Source organism: Erithacus rubecula (genome assembly GCF_903797595.1).
Source record: "Erithacus rubecula genome assembly, chromosome: 29".
Taxonomy (NCBI): domain Eukaryota; kingdom Metazoa; phylum Chordata; class Aves; order Passeriformes; family Muscicapidae; genus Erithacus; species Erithacus rubecula.
In genome coordinates this window covers 3495471-3516779 of record NC_136681.1, presented here as the reverse complement: position 1 = coordinate 3516779, position 21309 = coordinate 3495471, and the positions used below count along the sequence as shown (strand labels likewise).

General features: G+C 57.9%; 1 protein-coding gene across 1 annotated transcript; it reads right to left on the bottom strand.

Annotated features, from left to right (window-relative positions):
* Window positions 1–18882: 18882 nt before the first annotated feature.
* DOK2 (docking protein 2) lies at window positions 18883–20900 on the bottom strand (the record flags this gene model as incomplete). Its single annotated transcript, XM_079328979.1, has 5 exons — window positions 18883–19498; window positions 19563–19712; window positions 19784–19965; window positions 20550–20649; window positions 20880–20900. 5 exons carry the CDS (start codon window positions 20898–20900, stop codon window positions 18926–18928), a joined length of 1026 nt encoding a protein of 341 aa, XP_079185105.1. The 3' UTR covers window positions 18883–18925.
* Window positions 20901–21309: the final 409 nt, after the last annotated feature.

Sequence of the window (21309 nt, the reverse complement as noted above, 5' to 3'; positions counted from 1 at the left end):
TCCCTGGAGCGCTGCTCTCTCCCCAGGATCCCGGATCCCGCATTCCCGGGGGGATGCGGACCCTCCCTGTTCCTGTTCTGTTCCCGAGCAGGAGTTGATGGATGGGGCCGGCGGATTCCTCCCCTCCCTCCCTGTAAGCCCCATTATTATGGGCTGGATTTGCTCACCTCCCGACTCCGGGCTTTAATTCCGCCGCGCGTTATCACATTAATGGGAGTCAAGGTTGTTACGGTGATGGATTAGGCATTAACGGTGTAATCCGTGGGGACACAGCCGAGCTCTCCCCGCGCTCCCTGCCTGCTCCTCATCCTAAAAACACCGGCAACGGCCTCAGCACCTCGGCTGCGGGGCTGCTGTCCCCTTTTGGGGACACCTGGGTGAGGACAGGGGACACCCGCACCTGGGCGGGCTCTGCTCTGCAGGAAATGCCCCATTTTAGGCACTTAAAGAAAGAAAAAAGGGGTTTTTAGCACCTCTGGGAGTTTTTAGGGTCTTTGGGATGTCTGGGAGGCCGCACCCACCTCTGCTGTTCTGAACGGCAGGGATGGAGCTCAGGGACCTCCCTTTGCAGAGCCCAGTTTGGAGCTGGGAATTCCCAGATCGGGGCTTTGCCCTCCCGGGATGTGCAGCAAGCCGAGCCCCCTCTGAAAAATTCCCTTTTAGCTCCAAACCCCTGGAATTCTGCCCATTCCAGACCCACAGCTTGGTTTGCTCAGAAGGGACCTTGAAGCCACCAAGTGCCACCCGTGCCTTGGGCAGCAACACTTCCCCCGATCCCAACCCGGCCTGGAATTCACTTCCTGCCCTTGCAGATGTGACTCGGATATTTTCTATTTATTCCATATTAGTTTTCACTCGGGGCAAGGTTTGCCCCAGCCCTGGCAGCGCGGAGGGCACGGCGGGTTCACTGCGGACACCCTTGGGGACAATTCCGCGTCCCTCCCCCTTTCCCAGAGCTCCTCCGCGCTTCCCGCTGCCGGGGAAGCCTCTCATCCCCATCCTCATCCTCATCCTCACCCTCATCCTCATCCTCATCCTCATCCTCATCCTCATCCTCATCCTCATCCTCATCCTCATCCTCATCCTCATCCTCATCCTCCCCTCCCGGGTTCTCCGCTGCTGTCGGGGCCCTTCCCTGGGGGGATTCCTCGGGGGTCGCGTTCCCAGCGCTGCTGGCAGCGGCCGGCTCGTGGCCACGGGCGATGGGAGTCCTTGGAACACCCCGACACTGATGGGCCCCGACAGCTCCACGCAAGGCTCCGGCTATTTTTGCCCTCGCTGCTGTTTTCCCAGCTGATTTTGCCTCTTTAACCTCTGCCGGGGGAGCCCAACCCCTTCCCTGCTGCTTCCTGGCGGCTCGGGAACCACGGGGGAGGAGGAACAGGGGTGGGAATGAGCTCGGCTGGTTCCAAATCCCCTCTGGATAAACCCCGGGGCTGCGCTGGAGCATCCTGGCGATTCCTGAGCTTTGTTCGGTGCTGTCGCCGACAGGAGAGACTCGGTGACAGCGCCAGCCCTGCCCTGTCCTGCCGAGAATTCCCAAATCTTCCCGAAAATTCCGCCTCTCTGCTTCCAGGCGGACGGGGACAAACGGACACCCTGCAGATCCCGGGGTGTCCCGGAATTCTGGCACCAAACTGGGATGGGGTCACCAGGGATGGTGCAGCCACCTCGGTCCTGTCAGTGAATTTTTGGGAGTTTGTGGTGACCTGGACATGGCAGAGACACCGCCACCCCTCCTGTCACCGAATTTTTGGGAGTTTACAGTGACCTGCACAGGCAGAGCCACAGCCACCCCTCCGAATTTTTGTCACCGAATTTTTGTGGCCACCTGCACACGGCAGAGTCACCACGCTGGTGGCCCTGGGAGGGGACAGACCCAGTGCCACCCCCTCCAGTCAGTGAATTTTTGGGACCCGCACACGGCAGAGCCGCCCCGCTGGTGGCCCTGGGGGACAACAAACACAGTGCCACCCCCTCCTGACAGTGAATTTTTGGGAGTTTGAGGTGACCTGAACATGGCAGAGCTGGTGGCCCTGGGAGGGGACAGACCCAGTGCCACCCCCTCCTGACAGTGAATTTTTGGGAGTTTGAGGTGACCTGAACATGGCAGAGCTGGTGGCCTGGGGAGGGGACAGACCCAGTGCCACCCCCTGCAATCAGTGAATTTTTGGGACCCGCAGTCGGCAGAGCCGCCCCGCTGGTGGCCCGGGGAGGGGACAGGCGCGGCCCCTCCCGCGGGGAGCGGAGCTGTCGCCTCGCTGCTCCCGTCACCCCAAATCTCCGCTGACATTTCCATCGCAGCCCTCGGCACCTGCGCCAGACGCCGCCGCTGCAAGGGAAGCGCTCGGGAATTTTTTTGTGCCAAGGAACAGATTCCTGCTCGCTCCTCGCTGTCCCCTCGGTGTCCGAACCTGGCTCCAGCCCCACCGGGAGTGACAAAGCGGGGACAGCGGGATTTGGGATCAGGAGAGAATGGGATGGACTGGAGGAACTTTCCATGGGCAACCAGAGCGTTCCCATGGGATGGAGGGGGCGGGGATGGGGAAAAGAGAGGGAATTGTTCCTCTTGGAACGGGGGAACAGGAATGGGGGGAAAGGAGAGGGAAATTTCCCCATGAAATGGAGGAAACAGGGGGGAAAAGGGAATTTTTCCGGTTGGGTAGAGGGAACAGGGATTGTGGAAAAGGGAGGGAATTTTTCCCGTTAAACGGAGGGAACAGGGATGGTGACAAAGGGAATTGTTCCAGTTGGATGGAGGGAAGAGACAGGGAAAAGGAGAGGGATTTGTTCACATCAGATGGAGAAAATAAGGATGGAGGCAAAGGAGAGGGAATTGTTCCCAGGAAATGGAGGGAACAGGGATGGGGAAAATGGGAATTGTTCCCATTGGATGGAGGGAACAGGGAATGGTTCCCAACGGATGGAGGTGGCCAAGATGGGGGAAAGGAGACAAAGGGAATTGTTCCCATGGGGTGGGAACAGGGAATTGATCCCATGGGATGGGAACAGGGAATTGCTCCCATGGGATGCAGGCACAGGGATTTGCTCCCATGGGATACAGACACAGGGATTTGCTCCCATGGGATGGGAACAGGGAATTGCTCCCATGGGATGCAGGCACAGGGAATTGCTCCCATGGGATGCAGGCACAGGGATTTGCTCCCATGGGATACAGACACAGGGAATTGCTCCCATGGGATGGGAACAGGGAATTGCTCCCATGGGATGGGAACAGGGAATTGCTCCCATGGGATGGGGCACAGGATTTGCTCCCATGGGATGCAGGCACAGGGAATTGCTCCCATGGGATGGGCACAGGATTTGCTCCCATGGGATGCAGACACAGGGAATTGCTCCCATGGGATGCAGGCACAGAGAATTGCTCCCATGGGATGCAGGCACAGGGAATTGCTCCCATGGGATGCAGGCACAGGGAATTGCTCCCATGGGATGGGGCACAGGGATTTGCTCCCATGGGATACAGACACAGGGATTTGCTCCCATGGGATGCAGGCACAGAGAATTGCTCCCATGGGATGCAGGCACAGGATTTGCTCCCATGGGATGGGAACAGGGAATTGCTCCCATGGGATGGGAACAGGGAATTGCTCCCATGGGATGGGGCACAGGGATTTGCTCCCATGGGATGGGGCACAGCCCAGGAGAAGAGCAGCTCTGCAGGGTCTCGAATGACGCGGGAGCAGCCGCGCAGCGGGGCCGGCTCCAGTCACGCACTCAGCCCGGCCGGGGAATGCAGCAAATCGAGTTTGGCTGAGAGCTGGGCCGGGGCTGGGCGGCCGCTGCCGCTCCCGAGCCCGGGAATGAGATTTCCGAGCACTCCCGGGATGTTAAGTGAGTAATTGCGGCAGCGCCGGCCCGGACGCCGCGACCTTGGCTGCGGCTCCAGGGAGCAGCAGGGCTGGGAAACGTCTGGGAGAAACACGAAATTCCCGTGGGTCGGCAGATGGGAGTCCCCTCATTCCTTGGGGTGACAGGGGAGGATCCCCCCCCCCCGTGAAAAATGGGAATTGGGGATTAGGAATCCTTCCCGAGGAGGGTGGTGGGATGGAATTGCCAGAAAAGCTGTGGCTGTGCCATTCCTGGAAGTGTCCAAGGCTGGGATGGGATAATGGGATGGAATAATGGGATAATGGGATGCAATAATGGGGTGGGATTTTGGGGTGGGATGGTGCGAGGTGTCCCTGCCCAAGGGGAAGGATCCATGGGGAAATCCAGGATAGTGATGGAGAGTTGAGCTGGGCACAGGGATGCTCCAAGAGCCCAAGGAATCCATCCACGCCTCCATCCCAAACCCAGCCCCACTCCCATCTCCATCCGAGGCACAGGGCTGGGAAATCCCTGCTGGAGAAACCTTGGAAAATTCCCATTTTGCTGTCACCACCGGGTTCTGCCGAGGAACATTCCATGGGTACAAGAGAAAATCCCAAACCATCCAAACCCTCCTGGAAAAGCAGATGGGGAACAACGTTTCAAGCACCACCCAAACCCCAAATCTCTCTTTTCCATGAACTCGCTCCCAAATGAAAACCCGGCCGTTCATTTCTAACTCAGACACAACAGAATGCAAATCAGAGAAGCGAATTCCCACTGCCTGCGGATCCCAGGGTGGAATTCCCATCAGGACCAGGATCCAGCCCGGCCCTGCTGCCTTCGCCCCCTCGCCAGCCCGGGGGGAGCGGGCTGGGATTGATTAGGAAAGCCAGAGCAGCTTAACTGAGCTGCTGCAGGCACAAATTGGATGCGCCCGGCCCCGAATCCAACCGATCCCGGCTCCTCCTGCGCATACGGAATCTTCATTATGCCCCTGCCAATTAACTCCGAGCATCTCATTAGCGCCCTGGCCTTGATTGTCCTGCCAGGGCTCCCCCCGAGCCGCTGGAAGGAGCCTGGGGGTGGATTTGGATCCTGCCGTGTCCCGGGGCTGGGGATGGGCAGGGCTGGAATTCCAGGGTCGGGAATTGTTCAGGTCGGGAAAGATCAGAACCAGCCGTTCATCAACCCCTCAGGGCTTTTCTCTTCCCCTTGGTCCTTCCTGGAATCCTTCCTGGAATCCTGGGATTCCAACTGGAATTCTTCCGGGAATCCTGGGATCCATCTGGAATTCTTCCTTTCCTTCCTTTCCTTCCTTTCCTTCCTTTCCTTCCTTTCCTTTCCTTCCACCCTGGAATTCTTCCTGGAATCTCTCCTGGAATAATTCCTGAAATCCTTCCTGGAATCTTTCTTTCCATCCCTCCCACCCCAAACCCATTCCAAGAGCCCAGCTGAAATCCCCTCCCTTTAATCCCAAACCCTCCCGTTTTTCCTGGAATGGATAAATTTGGGGGCCCTTGGAGCCGATTGAGGCTCGCACCTCATCGGAGGCTCCTCGGGCCAGGCCCTGGGGGTGTCCCAAATGTCCCCAGGGATGTTCCCAGTGTCCCCAGGCAGGGCAGAGCCCCCGCAGGAGCCGCTGGCTCCGGGTGAAATCTCCCGATGATTTCCCTGCAGCGTGCGGAGGCTGCGGAGTAATGGAATTAGGGAAATATTATGGGCTGGGAAATGGGCAGATAAGTGGCTGAAAGTGATCGAAATGACCTGGAGGTGCCATGGAAATGGGCTGGAAAATGTCCTGGAGCAGCCCTGGCCTGGCGGAGCCGGAATTCGGGGGGTGCAGGGGGGGCTCCCCAGCCTCTGCCCCCCCGTCCTGGTCCCCTTTTGGGGTATCCCATATTCCCATCACTCCTGAGTTTTTTGGGGTATCCCACATTCCCATTACTCCTGGGTTTTTTGGGGTATCCCACATTCCCAGAGCTCCTGGGTTTTTTGGGATATCCCACATTCCCAGAGCTCCTGGGTTTTTTGGGGTATCCCACATTCCCAGAGCTCCTGGGTTTTTTGGGGTATCCCACATGCCCAGCACTCCCCAGTCATCCAGGAAGGATCCCCACCTCACATCTGGAATCTCCGGATTTTCCATCACCATAATTAACCTGGAATTTCTCCCGTGGAACAGAATCGGGTTTTGCCGCTGGATTCACCTTTCAGGGGAAACTGGGAACGCTAAAAACCCACCCAGAACCGATTTTTTCCAGAAGGCAGGAATGATCCATAACCCAAAGTGCTTGGAAAAGCAGCGCTTGAAGGAGATTGACTCTGACAGCCCAATAAACGTCAGCCCGGCTCCGGGATGAATATTCCCAACTTTAATTGGAGACGTGATGCTCCCATTAGCCGGGACAGATAATCCTCACCTCGCCATTGATAAAATTATCCCTTTTTTTTTATGCTTTTTTTAGGCCTCTAATTGATGGCAAGGATCTGCAGAGGAGCCTCGGAGGGGGATGGGGGGCACAGAGAGACCCCAAAATCCTGCAGGATCATCGGAGGAGGAAGAGGAGGAGGAGGGATGGGGAGAGAAGAGGGAGCGCGGCAAAAAGGAGCCGATGGCATCTCGCTCCCTGCCTGGGATTTAGGGAGGCGGATTTGGGATTTCGGTGCCGCTCGGCAGCAGCTGACAGGAGCAGATTAAAGGGGCTCCAACCTCGCCTCCATCGAGGCAGGGAAAGGGGATTTGGGATCGGAAAGGCGGCGGGGAAAGGGGCCTCCTCCACCCTCTGGGGCGCGGAGATTCCTCCTCTCCCTCTCCCTCATCCCCCGGAGCTCTGCGGGTCCCGGAGGGGGAGGCGGCCCCGGTTTTGTTTTCACTCTCCATTTCCCCATCTGAGCCCATCCCGATTTCTCCCCTGGCTGCTCCCGCCGGCGATTATTCCCCGTAATTTCCATTTAATGATAAGGCTGGGGTTGGATGCTGGGAGGAGATGTCACCGCGCCGGCTGAGCAGCGACGGGAGGGAAAAAGGGGACGGAGGAAGGGGTGGGACGGGAATGCAGGTGGCAGCTCCCGATGGAGCATCCATGGAATTGTCACCATCTCCCTGCCGGTGCTGCCAGCAAGGCAGGGCTCATCATTAATGATTTACCCCTAATTAGGCTGCTCTGGCCAGCGCGAGCATCCCTTGGCATCCTCGGCTCCGAGGTGTCTGGGAACAAGCGGCGCTGGCAAAATTCCCTCCTCTCGCCCAGGTGGAGTGGAAATAATTCCACAGCGGCCGGGTCAGCTCCTCTGCCGCGGGTTTGTTTTGCTCACCGGGCTCCCGATCCCCAAATGTTGCGAGTAATGGACATGGATCCACAAAAACAGAGATTGGGGAGAAGCAAATCCCAGGGAAGATTTGCACCCCAAAAAACCTCCTCGGTGGGGACCAGGAGCGCTCAGCCCCTCCGAGACGGAGCGAAAGCCCCAGAACTCGGGCTGGAAGCTGCGGGGGAAGCTCAGACCCCAAATGTTGGGAAATGAGGGGGGAAAGACCCCAAATTTTGCCTGTCACCCCCCGGGCCTGGCAGCAGCCGGCAGAGGCGTTTGGCAAGCGCCGAGCGCGGTTTGTCTGCGCTCGCTAATGACTCCTCTGATTAATTGCAGGGAGGTGACACCGCCGCTGCTGCCACCGCTGATGAGCCCGTGGGGCGGCGGGGTCACATCGGCAGCGCTGCGGGGCTGGGCGGGCTCTGGGGCGGGATGGGAGCGACTGGGAACATCCCGGTTCCCAGAATGGGCTGGCACAGCTCCCTGGGCCAGCTTTGCACTGGGAACATCCCAGTTCCCAAATTCCAGAGGTTCCCATTGCATTGAGAACATCCCAGTTCCCAAATTCCAGAGGTTCCCATTGCATTGAGAACATCCCAGTTCCCGAATTCCAGAGGTTCCCATTGCACTGAGAACATCCCAGTTCCCGAATTCCAGAGGTTCCCATTGCACTGAGAACATCCCAGTTCCCGAATTCCAGAGGTTCCCATTGCATTGAGAACATCCCAGTTCCCAAATTCCAGAGGTTCCCATTGCACTGGGAACATCCCAGTTCCCGAATTCCAGAGGTTCCCATTGCATTGAGAACATCCCAGTTTCCGAATTCCAGAGGTTCCCATTGCACTGGGAACATCCCAGTTCCCAAATTCCAGAGGTTCCCATTGCACTGGGAGCATCCCAGTTCCCGAATTCCAGAGGTTCCCATTGCACTGAGAACATCCCAGTTCCCGAATTCCAGAGGTTCCCATTGCACTGGGAGCATCCCAGTTCCCAAATTCCAGAGGTTCCCATTGCACTGTGAGCATCCCAGTCTCCATCACAGAATTCCAGAGATCCCTGTGCCGGTTTTGACATTTCCTCCTCTTCCAGGCGAACCAGTTCGACTTTCCATTGGATTTTTGGGGTTCGTTTCACCCCCACAGAGATCTGGGGGCCCTTTAACCCCTCCCAGACCTATGACATTCCTCTGGAATTCCCCTACATGTGAAACCAGTCTGACTTTCCATTGGATTTTGGGGATTCCTTTCACCCCCCCCCCCCCCCCCCCGCCCCCGAGAGTCTGGGGGTCCTTTAACCGCCCCAAAGCTGTGACATTTCCTTGCAAGATCTCCCAGTCTGGCTCTCCATTGGATTTTGGGGTTCATTTCACCCCTCCGAGGCTCTGGAGAACCTTTAACCCCTCCCAGACCTGTGACACTTCCTCCTCTTCCAGCACCAGTCTGACTCCCCCTTGGATTTTGGGGTTCATTTCACCCCTCCCAGGCTCTGCACCTCCTTTAACCCCTTCACCAATTCCCTTCCAGCCCCTCCCACACCAGCACGACCCCTCTGCCCTCCCAGCCACCCCCAGACCCCCCAACCCCGCCCCGCACGAGGCGGGGACAGGGCGGGGGGAGCCTTTGGTGGCCCCCAGCCCCTCCCGGAGCAGCCCCGGCGAGCACCGGGCGGCGGAGCCGCTGCTGCGGGTGCCAGGTTGATGCAAGATGAGTTATATAAGCCCGAGTCAGCCGTAATGAGACGCTTGTGAAATCTTGCACCGATCTGTGTCAGTGCCCTAATCGCAGGCGACAGCCGGGCTCTGCGGCTGCTCGGGGATGATAATATTAATGTCAGGAAGCATCAAGCGCAGGATGCGCCTTTCAAAGGGGGGATTACGCTCCTCGCTGGCGGAAAGGAAACAGCGCTAATCTTCCCCGCCGCAGCCCGGGGGCGCGGGGAGAGGCTGCGGGTGCGGCGGCGGAGGGGAAGCGGCGTGAGAGGGCAGGGTGTGCCCGTCCGGGGTGGGGGGACACGCGTGTCCTGCTCTAAACTGCATCCACAGCTCGTGTGTCACTCCATTCCTCCATCCTGAATCCCTGTCTGCGGGGGGGACACGAGTGTCCTGCTCCAAAACACATCCACGGCTCGTGTGTCACCCCATTCCTCCATCCTGCATCCCTGTACACAGGGGGGTCACGAGTGTCCTGTTCCAAACCCCGTCCATGGCTCGTGTGTCACCCCATTCCTCCATCCTGCACCCCCTATCCATGGGGGGAACACGCGTGTCCTGCTCCAAACCACATCCACAGCTCGTGTGTCACCCCATTCCTCCATCCTGCATCCCTGTACACAGGGGGGACACGAGTGTCCTGCTCCAAACCACATCCACGGCTCGTGTGTCACCCCATTCCTCCATCCTGCATCCCTGTACACAGGGGGGACACGAGTGTCCTGTTCCAAACCCCGTCCATGGCTCCTGTGTCACCCCATTCCTCCATCCTGAATCCCTATCCATGGGGGGAACACGCGTGTCCTGCTCCAAACCACATCCACAGCTCGTGTGTCACCCCATTCCTCCATCCTGCATCCCTGTACACAGGGGGGACACGAGTGTCCTGTTCCAAACCCCGTCCATGGCTCCTGTGTCACCCCATTCCTCCATCCTGAATCCCCTATCCGTGGGGGGAACACGAGTGTCCTGCTCTAAACCCCATTCACAGCTCCTGTGTCACCCCATTCCTCCATCCCGCACCCCGTGTCTGTGGTGTGAACATCCCAATCCTGCTCCAAACCCCATTCCCAGCTGGTTTCCCCCCATTCCTCCATCCTACACCCCCTGTCTGCAGTGTGAACAAGTTAATCCCACTCCAAACCCCATCCCTGACTCCCGGGTCACCCCATTCTTCCATCCCACATCCTCTGTCCTTACCCTGCTCCAAACCCCATCCCCATCTGTTTTAACCCCATTCCTCCATCCCACACCCTCTCCCCTCTGTGTGAGCACCCCAATCCCACTCCAAACCCCATCCCTGGCTGCTTTTAACCCCATTCCTCAATCTCACACCCCCTGTCCTCGGGGTGAGCACCCTAATCCTGCTCCAAACCCCATCCCTGGCTCGTTTTTCCCATTCCTCCATCCCACACCCCCTACCCTCTGTTTCAATACCCCAATCCCACTCCAAACCCCATCCCCATTTATTTTTCCCCCATTCCTCCATCCCACACCCCCTCCCCTCAGTGTGAACATCCTCCCCCCACTCCAAACCCCATCCCCATCCGTTTTCCCCCCATTCCCCTCCCTTTAGGATCGATCTGGGGCCGAGCAGCTCCCGCAGGTGCTGCCGCGCCTCTCCCTTTGTCACCCGAGCAGCTTTTGCAGCTTTTCCCCTTTTCTGCGGGTGCCGCTGCCGCTCCGGAATTGATTTGCATTCATTGCGCTCCCGTCGGGGGTGCGGGGCGAGGCCGAGCTGCCAGGCACCGCAAACAAACAAACAAACAAAACAAAACAAAACAAAACAAAAAACTCCGGCGGCGCAGGGAGCCCCAGCAACCTACGGCCAAAAAACCCTCGAGGGTCGCGGATTTTTCTTTTCTTAAAGGCTCGAACGAGGCGCTTTAGGGTGGAGGAGCCTGAGGGTGACACCAAAAGGTGGCTGCGGGTACCTGGGGCCATGGCCAGAATCCCAGCTGGGAGCAAATCCCAAAATCCCAAATCTCAAAATCCCAAATTCTAGCTCTGGGACAGGCAGTTGAGGATGATGATGGGCACTGAGGATGATGATGGACACTGAGGATGATGATGATGGGCACTGAGGATGATGATGATGATGGGCACTGAGGATGATGATGGCTGAGGATGATGATGGGCTGATGATGATGATGGGCACTGAGGATGATGATGATGGGCACTGAGGATGATGATGATGAGCTCTGAGGATGATGATGAGCACTGAGGATGATGATGATGGGCACTGAGGATGATGATGGGCACTGAGGAAGATGATGGCTGAGGATGATGATGGGCTGAGGATGAGGATGATGAGCACTGAGGATGATGATGGGCTGAGGATGATGATGATGAGCACTGAGGATGATGATGGGCACAAATGACGCCGGCACGCGGCCAGCAGAGCCGGGCTAATTGGAAACAGACGCGGTCTGGGGTGTCCGTGAGGTCGGGATGATGGAAAAGCGCATCTGGGCGGCGCTGATGGAGTTTTTAACTCGATTATCCGGGCGCTGATGCTCAGGCTCATCCCGCCAGGACAAACCCTGTGCTGCCGCAGGCTGCTGCTTCCAGCGGGATCAGAATTCCATAAACTCTGCTCCCTTCCCTGCGCTCCTCATCCTGAGGGCGCTGGGAACCTCCGGTCCCGTTTTCCCTGGAAAAGCCGGAGGGAACTCGGTGCTGATCCCGGGGCTCGGGAGCTCCATAAATCCCGCGGGGACGATGCCCTTGCTCCGTCTCCATTATCGCTTCCCTCTGCACAAACGCGCCGTGAATCATCTCCCCGCTGCCTCCCTGGATCGGCCCCTCCTTCCCCCCGCGCCGCTGGAAATTCCGAAATTTATGACATTTCTAAATTTGAAATCCTAAAAATCCCGAAAATTCTAAATTCTCAGTGGCCGGTGTTCCACCATCTCAGAAAATCGCTGGTTTTGGAGGCTCACACCTCGCGAATTTGGGGCAGCGAGTTCCCCATGCTCAGCTCTGGGGTGGAACAGCAAATCCTTCAGGCTCCAAAAAAACCGGGATCATCCCCTGGAAAGGTTGGGAGTCGAGGAGACCCAATCCCGGCTCAGATTATTCCTGACAGGAATCATTCCCGGTTCGGATCATTCCTGCCAGGAATCATTCCCGGCAGGAATCATTTCCAAGTCAGGAATCACTCCCGGTTCTGATCATTCCCATCAGGAATCATTCCTGGCTCAGATCATTCCCAGCTTGGACCATTCCCAGCTCAGACCATTCCCATCTCGGATCATTCCCATCAGGAATCACTCCTGGTTCTGATCATTCCCATCAGGAATTATTCCCATCAGAAATCATCCAGGTTCTGATGATTCCCATCAGAAATCATCCCGGTTCTGATCATTCCCATCAGGAATTACTCCCGGCTCTGATCATTCCCATCAGGAATCATCCCGGTTCTGATCATTCCCATCAAAAATCACTCCCGGTTCTGATCAGTCCCATCAGGAATTATTCCCATCAGGAATTATTCCCGGTTCTGATCATTCCCATCAGGAATCATTCCGGTTCTGATCATTCCCACCAAGAATCACTCCCGGTTCTGATCATTCCCATCAGGAATTATTCCCATCAGGAATTATTCCCGGTTCTGATCATTCCCATCAGGAATTACTCCCGGTTCTGATCATTCCCATCAGGAATCATCGCGGTTCTGATCATTCCCATCAGAAATCATCCCGGTTCTGATCATTCCCATCGGGAATCATTCCCATCGGGAATCACTCCCGGTTCTGATCATTCCCACCAAGAATCACTCCCGGTTCTGATCATTCCCACCAGGAATCATCCCGGTTCTGATCATTCCCACCAGAAATCATCCCGGTTCTGATCATTCCCATCGGGAATCATTCCCATCGGGAATCACTCCCGGTTCTGATCATTCCCATCGGGAATCATCCCGGTTCTGATCATTCCCATCAGGAATCACTCCCGGTTCTGATCATTCCCATCAGGAATCATCCCGGTTCTGATCATTCCCATCGGGAATCATCCCGGTTCTGATCATTCCCATCGGGAATCATTCCCACCAGGAGTCGCTCCCGGCTCAGGCTCAGCATCTCCCGGGCTGCGCTCCTCTGCCGCGGCACGGCCGTTGTTAACACGCACCATATGCTCGCCTGGAAATTAATAATAATTTTCGGCTCTCACCAGCTGCCGCTAATTGGCTCCCCCTTGGCGGGGAGAGGTGGGAATTCCGCTGCTTCCCGGCTCCAGCCACCCCAGGAAAGGCTCCGTGTCCCACCGGGATCCCCTCGGGAAAGCCGGGCAGGGAGTTCGGGCGGGGCGAATCCATCTTGGAATGCACCAGCACTCCTGGAATCTTTTCCAGGTCTGGGTGGGAATGGATTTCAAACCCCATCTCATTCCACTACTTGGAATGGGCATGTTCTATGATCCCGGATTGTCCCAGCCTGAAATTCTTGGGCTCTTCCAGGGATCCAGGGGCAGCCTGGAATTCTCTGGGAATTCCAGCCCAGACCCTCCCCACCCTCCCAGCCAGGAATTCCTTCCCAAAATCCGATCCATCCCTGCCCTTGGTCAGTTTTGAGCCATTCCCTGTGTCCTGTCCCTCCATCCTTCCTTCCCAGCAGATTCCCGGTGTCCAGGGCTGCTCCTGCAGCACCCACAGAGGGAACACAAAACCCTGGAATGGTTTGGAAAGACCTGAAATCGCCAACCACGACACCTCCACTGCCCCAGGCGGCTCCAACCCGGCCCTGGACACCCCCAGCGATCCGGGGGCAGCTCCTCTGGGAATTCAGGAATTCAGGATTCTGGGGATTCAGGTTCTCTCCCCGCTGCAGAATTCCCGGTGGGATTGAGAATTCTCCGGCTGCAGCCTCAGCCTGGGCAGGTGGGTGTCGGGAGCCTGGAGGGGATATTTTTATTTCCTGACAAAATCCGCCCGCGGAGCAGCTCCGGGAGGCACACGGAGCATTATTTTGGTCCAAACACGGCGGATGAAGGCAAAGCAACACATGGAACATCCACTTCCATGGAGACTCGGGAGAGATGAGGGCTTGGAAAAACCCCGGGGTTCAAGCCAGGCTTTTAAACCGAGCTGGGAGGGACGGGCAGGGTCTGGAATTCGGGATTCAGACACATCCTCTCGTGGTCATTAGGGTCTGGATGATCCTGTTAATGGCATTCCCATCATTAATTAATTAGCGGAGATTTGGATGCACGCTCCGAAGAGCTCCGGTGTTTTCCCAGGCTCCGGGCAGGGCTGCAGCCTCCATCAAACATTCCCTGCTGGAATTTTCCATGGAGGGATTTGGGGGCGGGGTGGGGACCCTTCCCCTGCTCCCATTATCCCGACAGAAATCCCTACAAAACCTGGATCTGGCAGCAAAATCCCATAAAACCAGCGATTCCCTGGAGCAGAACCAGCTGGAAATCTTTCCAGAAGCTTTTCCACGCCCTTGGAACGAGCCCTGCTCGTCTCCTCCCGTGCCCAGCAGCAAATCCCACTGCTCCTTTGATTCAGGTTTTCCCTTCTCCGCTCTCCTCTCACATCCCAAGGGATCTCACCTCGGAATCTCATCCCTCCTGCATCCCTCAGTCACAGATTCGCCCCAAATTTCCCTCCATCCCTGCATCCTCCAGCAGGGAATTTGGTGCTGCGGGATTTGGGATGTGCCCCTTGCAGCAGCAGCAGCTGGGAATTCACTCCCAGCAGGGGTTGGGGATGCTCCAGGCTGGGATCAAACTGGGAATTCACTCCCAGCAGGGTCAGGGATGCTCCAGGCTGGGATCAAACTGGGATTTCAGCCCCAGCAGGGTCAGGGATGCTCCGGACTGGGATCAAACTGGGATTTCAGCCCCAGCAGGGTCAGGGATGCTCCAGGCTGGGATCAAACTGGGAATTCACTCCCAGCAGGGTCAGGGATGCTCCGGGCTGGGATCAAACTGGGAATTCAGTCCCAGCAGCGTCAGGGATGCTCCGGGCTGGGATCAAACTGGGAATTCAGTCCCAGCAGGGTCAGGGATGCTCCGGGCTGGGATCAAACTGGGATTTCAGCCCCAGCAGGGTCAGGGCCGCTCGGGCTGCCCGAGGTGCCGGGATCGATGCCCAGCCCGTCCCCCCCGCGGGCAGCAGAGGCCGCGGGATCAATGCGGGTGAAGGAATTTACGGCTGCGGACGCGCGGCTTTTACAGCTCCTTCCCAACAAAGCCCGGCTTTATGGACTCCCGGCCATCGCCAATTAATTCTGGGGCAGGAGGAGGCCAGCTCCTCCAGGGCAGCCAGGAACTGGTTTTTCCCGAGTCTGGAATGCTGGAATTCCCAGTTCTCAGTCTGGGAACCCTCAAGCTGCCAAAACCAGATGGAAAATCACGATGGAATGGATTTTGGAGATTCCTCTCCGCTCTGCCACCACTTTCTCCTCTCTTCCAGTCATCCCGAGAAGCTCCGGAGCTGAGAGAATCCAGACCTCCCCAATTAAGCAATTTCTCCTGAATGAAGGGCCCTGCTGCTGCCGGCTCGGGGAATGGGATTCCCATCAATCCCGGCCTGACGAGCTCCTTGTCACTTAGCACCTCTAATGCTCGCCCCTAATGCCATCAGGGGCTCCTCGGCACGGCCCTAATGCAGTTTGCAGCTCCTGCTGGCGCCTGGGATTCGGCCGGAGCGGGAGAGCGAGCGCATCCCTAATCCGAGCAGACACTAATGGGAAAACGAGCGGCGGAGCCGCAGCAAGAACGGGAGCGGCCCCGGCGGCCAGCGGGAAGCGCCCCCATCCCTCTTCCCAGGGGGTCTGCTCCTTGTTCTCCGGGTCCTGGAGATCCCCACACTCCTCCTTCTCTGTCCAGTTTCCCTTGGGATCATCCCGGTTTTATCCTCTGTGCCAATCCTCGATTCTCCTTCCTCCCCATCCTGGAGATCCCCGCGTTCCTCATTCTGCCTCTCCATCCCATTTCCCTCGGGATCATCCTGGTTTTTCTCCACAGAGCTGCATCCCTGCTCTGTTCCCAGCCCTTATTTCCACTTCCTCTCCATCTCAGAGATTCCCAAACCCCTCGTTCCTCATTCCTCCTCTCCATCCCATCTCCCTCGGGATCATCCCGGTTTTTTCCACAGGGCTGCACTCCTGTTAGTTCCCAATCCAAATTTCCCGTTGTTACAGATAAAAACGAGATCAAGCCGAATGAAATCCGATTTAAAATAAGCGATATTTATTTGCTAGGCCGAAATACGATCCTCGATAGTCACAATCAAAAAGAGACAAGGCCGAGCTGCGGGGTCGGGGGGGGTGAACACACTCTGACCTGATTTTATCGCAGCAGATACCCCAATGTTCACAAAACTACCTCGGTCAGCCCATTAGTTTTTATACAATTTTTCTTGTCCGAGGTATTTGCGGGGTTTCTTTTCCGTCGTTCTGCATATTCATGTGTTTTTCTTCAACTGCGTTGGGCCGGACAAAACCGTGTCATGAATTCTATGAAGGCAGTTCTGGTTTTTGGGGATGATGGTATGAGATGTAACTAGCAGGTTTTAGTTTACGGAAACGGGGCATTCAGATTTATTTTCCCCCCATGGTTTGGTTGTCTTTAATCGAGGGTGATTGTCGGGGCTTCACGCTTGGGGTGTTCCTGGACGGAGCCATCTCCGCCCGGCTACGTCTATTTAATTGTTAATTTAATGTTAATCAGGGCTGCCCTGCTTTTGTTGGATGTTACAATTCTGTGTCCTTTTCGTCCGTGTTCCTCTTTTTGGTTTCTGAGTCTTTGCTATTTTATTCACACAAACATGCTTATCATTTATCATATATAGCACCATCCTGGAGACCCCACACTCCTCTTTCCATCCCTTCTTTCTTCCCATTTCCCAGTTTTATCCACAGGCTGCATCCCTGGTCTGTTCTTAATCCGAATTTTCCATCCTCTCCATCCTGGAGATCCCCAAACTCCTCTCTCCATCCCATTTCCCTTGGGATCATCCCGGTTTTTCACCCCTGGCCAAACCCAGCCCCCAGTTTTCCCATCCCAGACACCCCCCACGCTCCTTTTTCCCTTTTTTCCCTCGCTCTGCCCCTCCAACCCTGCGCAGTTTTTCCCTTGGGATGCAGCTCAGGAGTCCCTCGGAGCTGGAACAAATCCTGTTTGGATTTTCCTGCTCCTGAACGATTCATAATCAGCGTAATTCCATCAGGACAACGACTCCCAAATCAGATTAAAACCTCTCCATTTGTCTGGAGCTTTGGGCTTCAATCTCTTCCCTCCCTCTTTCCCCACTGATTTCCCCCCCCCCCCCAGTCCCTCACTGAGCCTTTTCCATGAGTTTTTCCAGCTTGGAATTCTCCAGGCCAGGTGTCCTTTCCTACCCACGGGGGGTGGAGCAGGCAGGGGATGCAATTCCAGCACCAAAATTCCCGGGATTTTCCCCCAGTCGCTGCTGCTGCCTCTAAAAGTCGATCAGCGCCATTCCCAACCATCCCTGGCTTCCCAAAGGATTGGGAATTTTGGGAAATCTTTCCATATTTTTACAGACCATTCCTGGCCATCCCTCATTCCCTGGCTTCCCACAGGACTGGGAAATTTGGGAAGTGTTTCCATGTTTTCACAGCTCCATTCCCTGGTTGCTCAAAGGATTGGGAAGTTTGGGAAGTGTTTCCATGTTTTCACAGCTCCATTACCTGGTTGCTCAAAGGATTGGGAAGTTTGGGAAGTGTTTCTATATTTTTCCATCACCATTCCAGGCCATCCCTCATTCCCTGCTTTCCCACAGGATTGGGAAGCAAAGTCTGGGAAGTTTCCATCCTTTGGGGACCGAAGGGAAGCTGGAAGGAGCAGGGATGCAGCGGGAAGCCGGGCTGGAGGAGGGAGGGTTGTGTTAATGCTAACACCGATTAATAATGAATAACCCCCTAATGAGCGTTAATTAATTAATAACAACATGTGCTCGAGCGATCGATCCCGATGAACGGCCCCCGCGCTGCCAGGAGTCCCCAGCTCGGGAATCCTCCTGGATTTCCCCGGCTCTGCAGACAGAACCAGCTCGGGAATTCTGCATTTCCCCAGTCCTGCCGTGGCACTGGAACGTACTGGGAGCACTGGGAGCCGTGGGTGGGCACGGGAGGTCCCAGGAGTGGGATGTGCATCCCTGGGATGAGCATTGTCCATCCATGGGGTGGGATCTGAGTTCCTGGAATGAGAATTGTCCATCCTGCAGGATTTGGGATGTTCATGCCTGTGGGATGTGGGATGTCCATGCCTGTGGGATGTGGGATGTCCATCCATGAGGGATTTGGGATGTCCATGCCTGTGGGATTTGGGATGTCCATCCATGAGGGATTTGGGATGTCCATGCCTGTGGGATGTGGGATGTCCATCCATGAGGGATTTGGGATGTCCATGCCTGTGGGATTTGGGATGTTCATGCCTGTGGGATTTGGGATTTCCACCCCGCAGGATTTGGGATGTCCATGCCTGTGCGATTTGGGAAGTCCATCCTGCGGGATTCAGGGTATCCATCCCTGTGGGATTCGGGATGTCCATCCTGCGGGATTCGGGACCTCCATTCCTGGAGAATCTCGCCCATCCGATCACCCCAGCCCCGTTCCTGCTCCAGCCACCCCTGAGCGGGTTTGGGGTCCCGGGGCTGCGGCTGCGCTGGGCTCGCACCGCCCTCCAGTGGGCATATGGCGCTCCCAGCGCCTCCAGGTGTCCCCTGCCACCTCCCGGGTGTCCAGTGCCACCTCCTGGCTGTCCCCTGCCACCTCAGACTGTCCTCTGCCACCTCCTGGCTGTCCCCTGCCACCCCCCAGATGTGCCGTGCCACCTCCTGGGTGTCCCTTATCACCTCCCGGGTGTCTCCTGCCAGCTCCCAGCTGTCCCCTGTTCCCCACCTGGCTGTCCCCTGTCCCCCCAGCTGTGCTGTGCCACCATCCAGGTGTCCCCTGTCCCCCCAGATGTGCCCTGTCCCCCCAGCTGTGCCGCACCCCCACCCAGATGTGTCCCCGTGGGCGACTCCCAGCCCCGCCGGGGATGCCCCAAAGTCCGACCGGGAGGATTTGGGGTGTCCCCTCCTCCTGCTGTCCCCGCTCACTGCAGGTTCCTATTTCTGGCCACCTTGAGGGCCACGTTGTCGTAGTCGCTGTCGCCGAGCCACTCCCTGCCGTGCAGCACGAAGGGCTGGCGCAGCGGGACGCGCCGTTTGGGGACGGCGTAGTCATCGCGCTGGGCGTCGTAGGGACAGGCGGGCGCGGGGGGCTCCTCGGGGGCCGCCTGCAGCCTCCAGGCCTCGCCCTTCACCTCCTCGGGCTCGTCGTACACCGAGAGCGCCGAGAGCCCCTCGGGCTCGTCGTAGATGTGCTCGGGTTTGGGGGCGGTGGGGCGCTCGGGGGGCGGCCGAGCCTCTCCCGCGTCCCTGGTGGCACTCGGGGGCTGCTCTTGGGGACAGCCGAGCTGGCGCGCCAGGAAGGATTTGGCGATGGTGTCGAAGGGCACCGCGTACTCGCACTCGGCTCTCCATCCCTTGTCCGGCGCGTCCCCGCGGCGCAGCGAATCCAGGGGCTCGGCGTAGGGAAAATCCGCTCCCCGAGGCGACTCCGAAGCCCCGGGGGGCGCCCCCGCCTTGCCCTTGAGCCCCTTCCCCTCCGCTCTGGGCACCTTCGCCTCCCCGGAGGGACCCTTGGGCTCCTCGTGCGCCCAGCTCGGTGTCCGGCCGTGGTCAAGCGGCCGCGGGGCTCCGTCCGCTGCCGCCCGGCCCCCGCTGCAGCTCGATGGCCGCCTCGATGGCCGCGAAGATCTCGTTGCCCTGCCGGGTGTCGAACTCGAAGTTTCCCTCGCCGGAGGCGCAGCGCCGGCCGGCCTCGAAGGAGAAGGTGACCTGCGGAGGGGTCAGTGGTCATTCTGCGGCCACCCGCGTGTCCGGCCCGGCCCCGGCCGTGCCCCGCTGACCTTGTCGCGACCGAAGCGGCGCAGGAAGCGGTAGGGCCAGCGGCACAGCAGCTCCAGGCTCGGCGGCTGCCGCAGCTCCAGCGCGTCCTCGGCCGCCCGCAGGATGCAGCGGCCGCGCAGCCGGCAGCGCTGCGACGGGGGGGTCACCCGCACTGTCACCTCAAAGGACTGCTGCAGGCCGGCTGGGGGGACAGGGGACATTGGACACTGCAGAGGGGCCAGGGTGACCCCCTAAATCAGAGTAACCTGCTCCAGGCTGGCTGGGGGGACAGGGGACATTGGACACTGCAGAGGGGCCAGAGTGACCCCCTAAATCAGAATAACCTGCTGCAGGCGGCTGGGGGGACAGGGGGACATTGGACACGTGTCACACATTGTAGAGGGACCAGAGTGACTCCCCCAAACCAGAGCAATCTGCTCAGGCCGGCTGGGGTGGACACTGGACACATGTCCCACCCTGGAGAAAGGCTGGGAGTGACCCCCAAGCCAGGACAGGCTGCTCCAGGCCAGCTGGGATGGACAGAGTGGACAGGGTGGACAGAGTGGACAGAGTGGACAGAGCGGCCACTGGACACGTGTGTCCCCTCCAGCAGGGCCGGGGTGACCCTGCAGCCAGCCCAGCAGTGTCCGGCCGATAAGGGCAGCCCAGCTCCGGCCGCCGGCGATAGCGCAGCCCCGGGACCGCGGCAGGAAGGGCAGGAAGGGCAGGAAGAGGCGCTTGGGGAGGAGATTTCCCCGCCCCGCACGGCCCCAGCCCCGCTCCCACCTCCGTCCCGTGAGCTGTACAGGGAATTTTCCTCCATGGAAAACTCGCCCTCCGTGCCCAGCGAGCCCTCCTTGGCCCCCGCCGGCTCCTCCTGGCTCCTCTGCCCGGGGGAAGAGCGGCAGGTGAGGGCTCCGACCCGTCCCAGTGGATCCCGCCTTCCCCAGTATCCCAGTATCCCAGTATCCCAGTATTCCACCCATCCCATCGATCCCAGTGGATCCCACCTTCCCCAGTATCCCAGTATCCCAGTATCCCACCCATCCCATCGATCCCAGTAGTTTCCACCTTCCCCAGTATTCCACCCATCCCATCGATCCCAGTGGATCCCACCTTCCCCAGTATTCCACCCATCCCATCGATCCCAGTGGATCCCACCTTCCCCAGTATCCCCGTATCCCATCCATCCCAGTACATCCCACCTTTCCTGATATCCCATTATCCCATCCATCCCGGTGAATCCCATCTGCCTCAGTGGATCCCACCTTTCTCAGTATCCAATTGTGGATCCCAACCATCCCAGTGGTTCCCACCTCCCCATATCCCATTATCCCACCCCTCCCAGTCCATCCCACCCATCCCACTGTACCCCACCTCCCATATCCCATTATCCCATTATCCCAGCAGATCCCACTCCCTATATCCCATTATCCCACCCCTCCCAGTGCATCCCACTCCTCTATCCCATTATACCCGTTATCCCAGCGGTTTCCCCCTCCCCCAATCCCGTTATCCCGGCGGCTCCCTCTCCCCATCCCGTTAT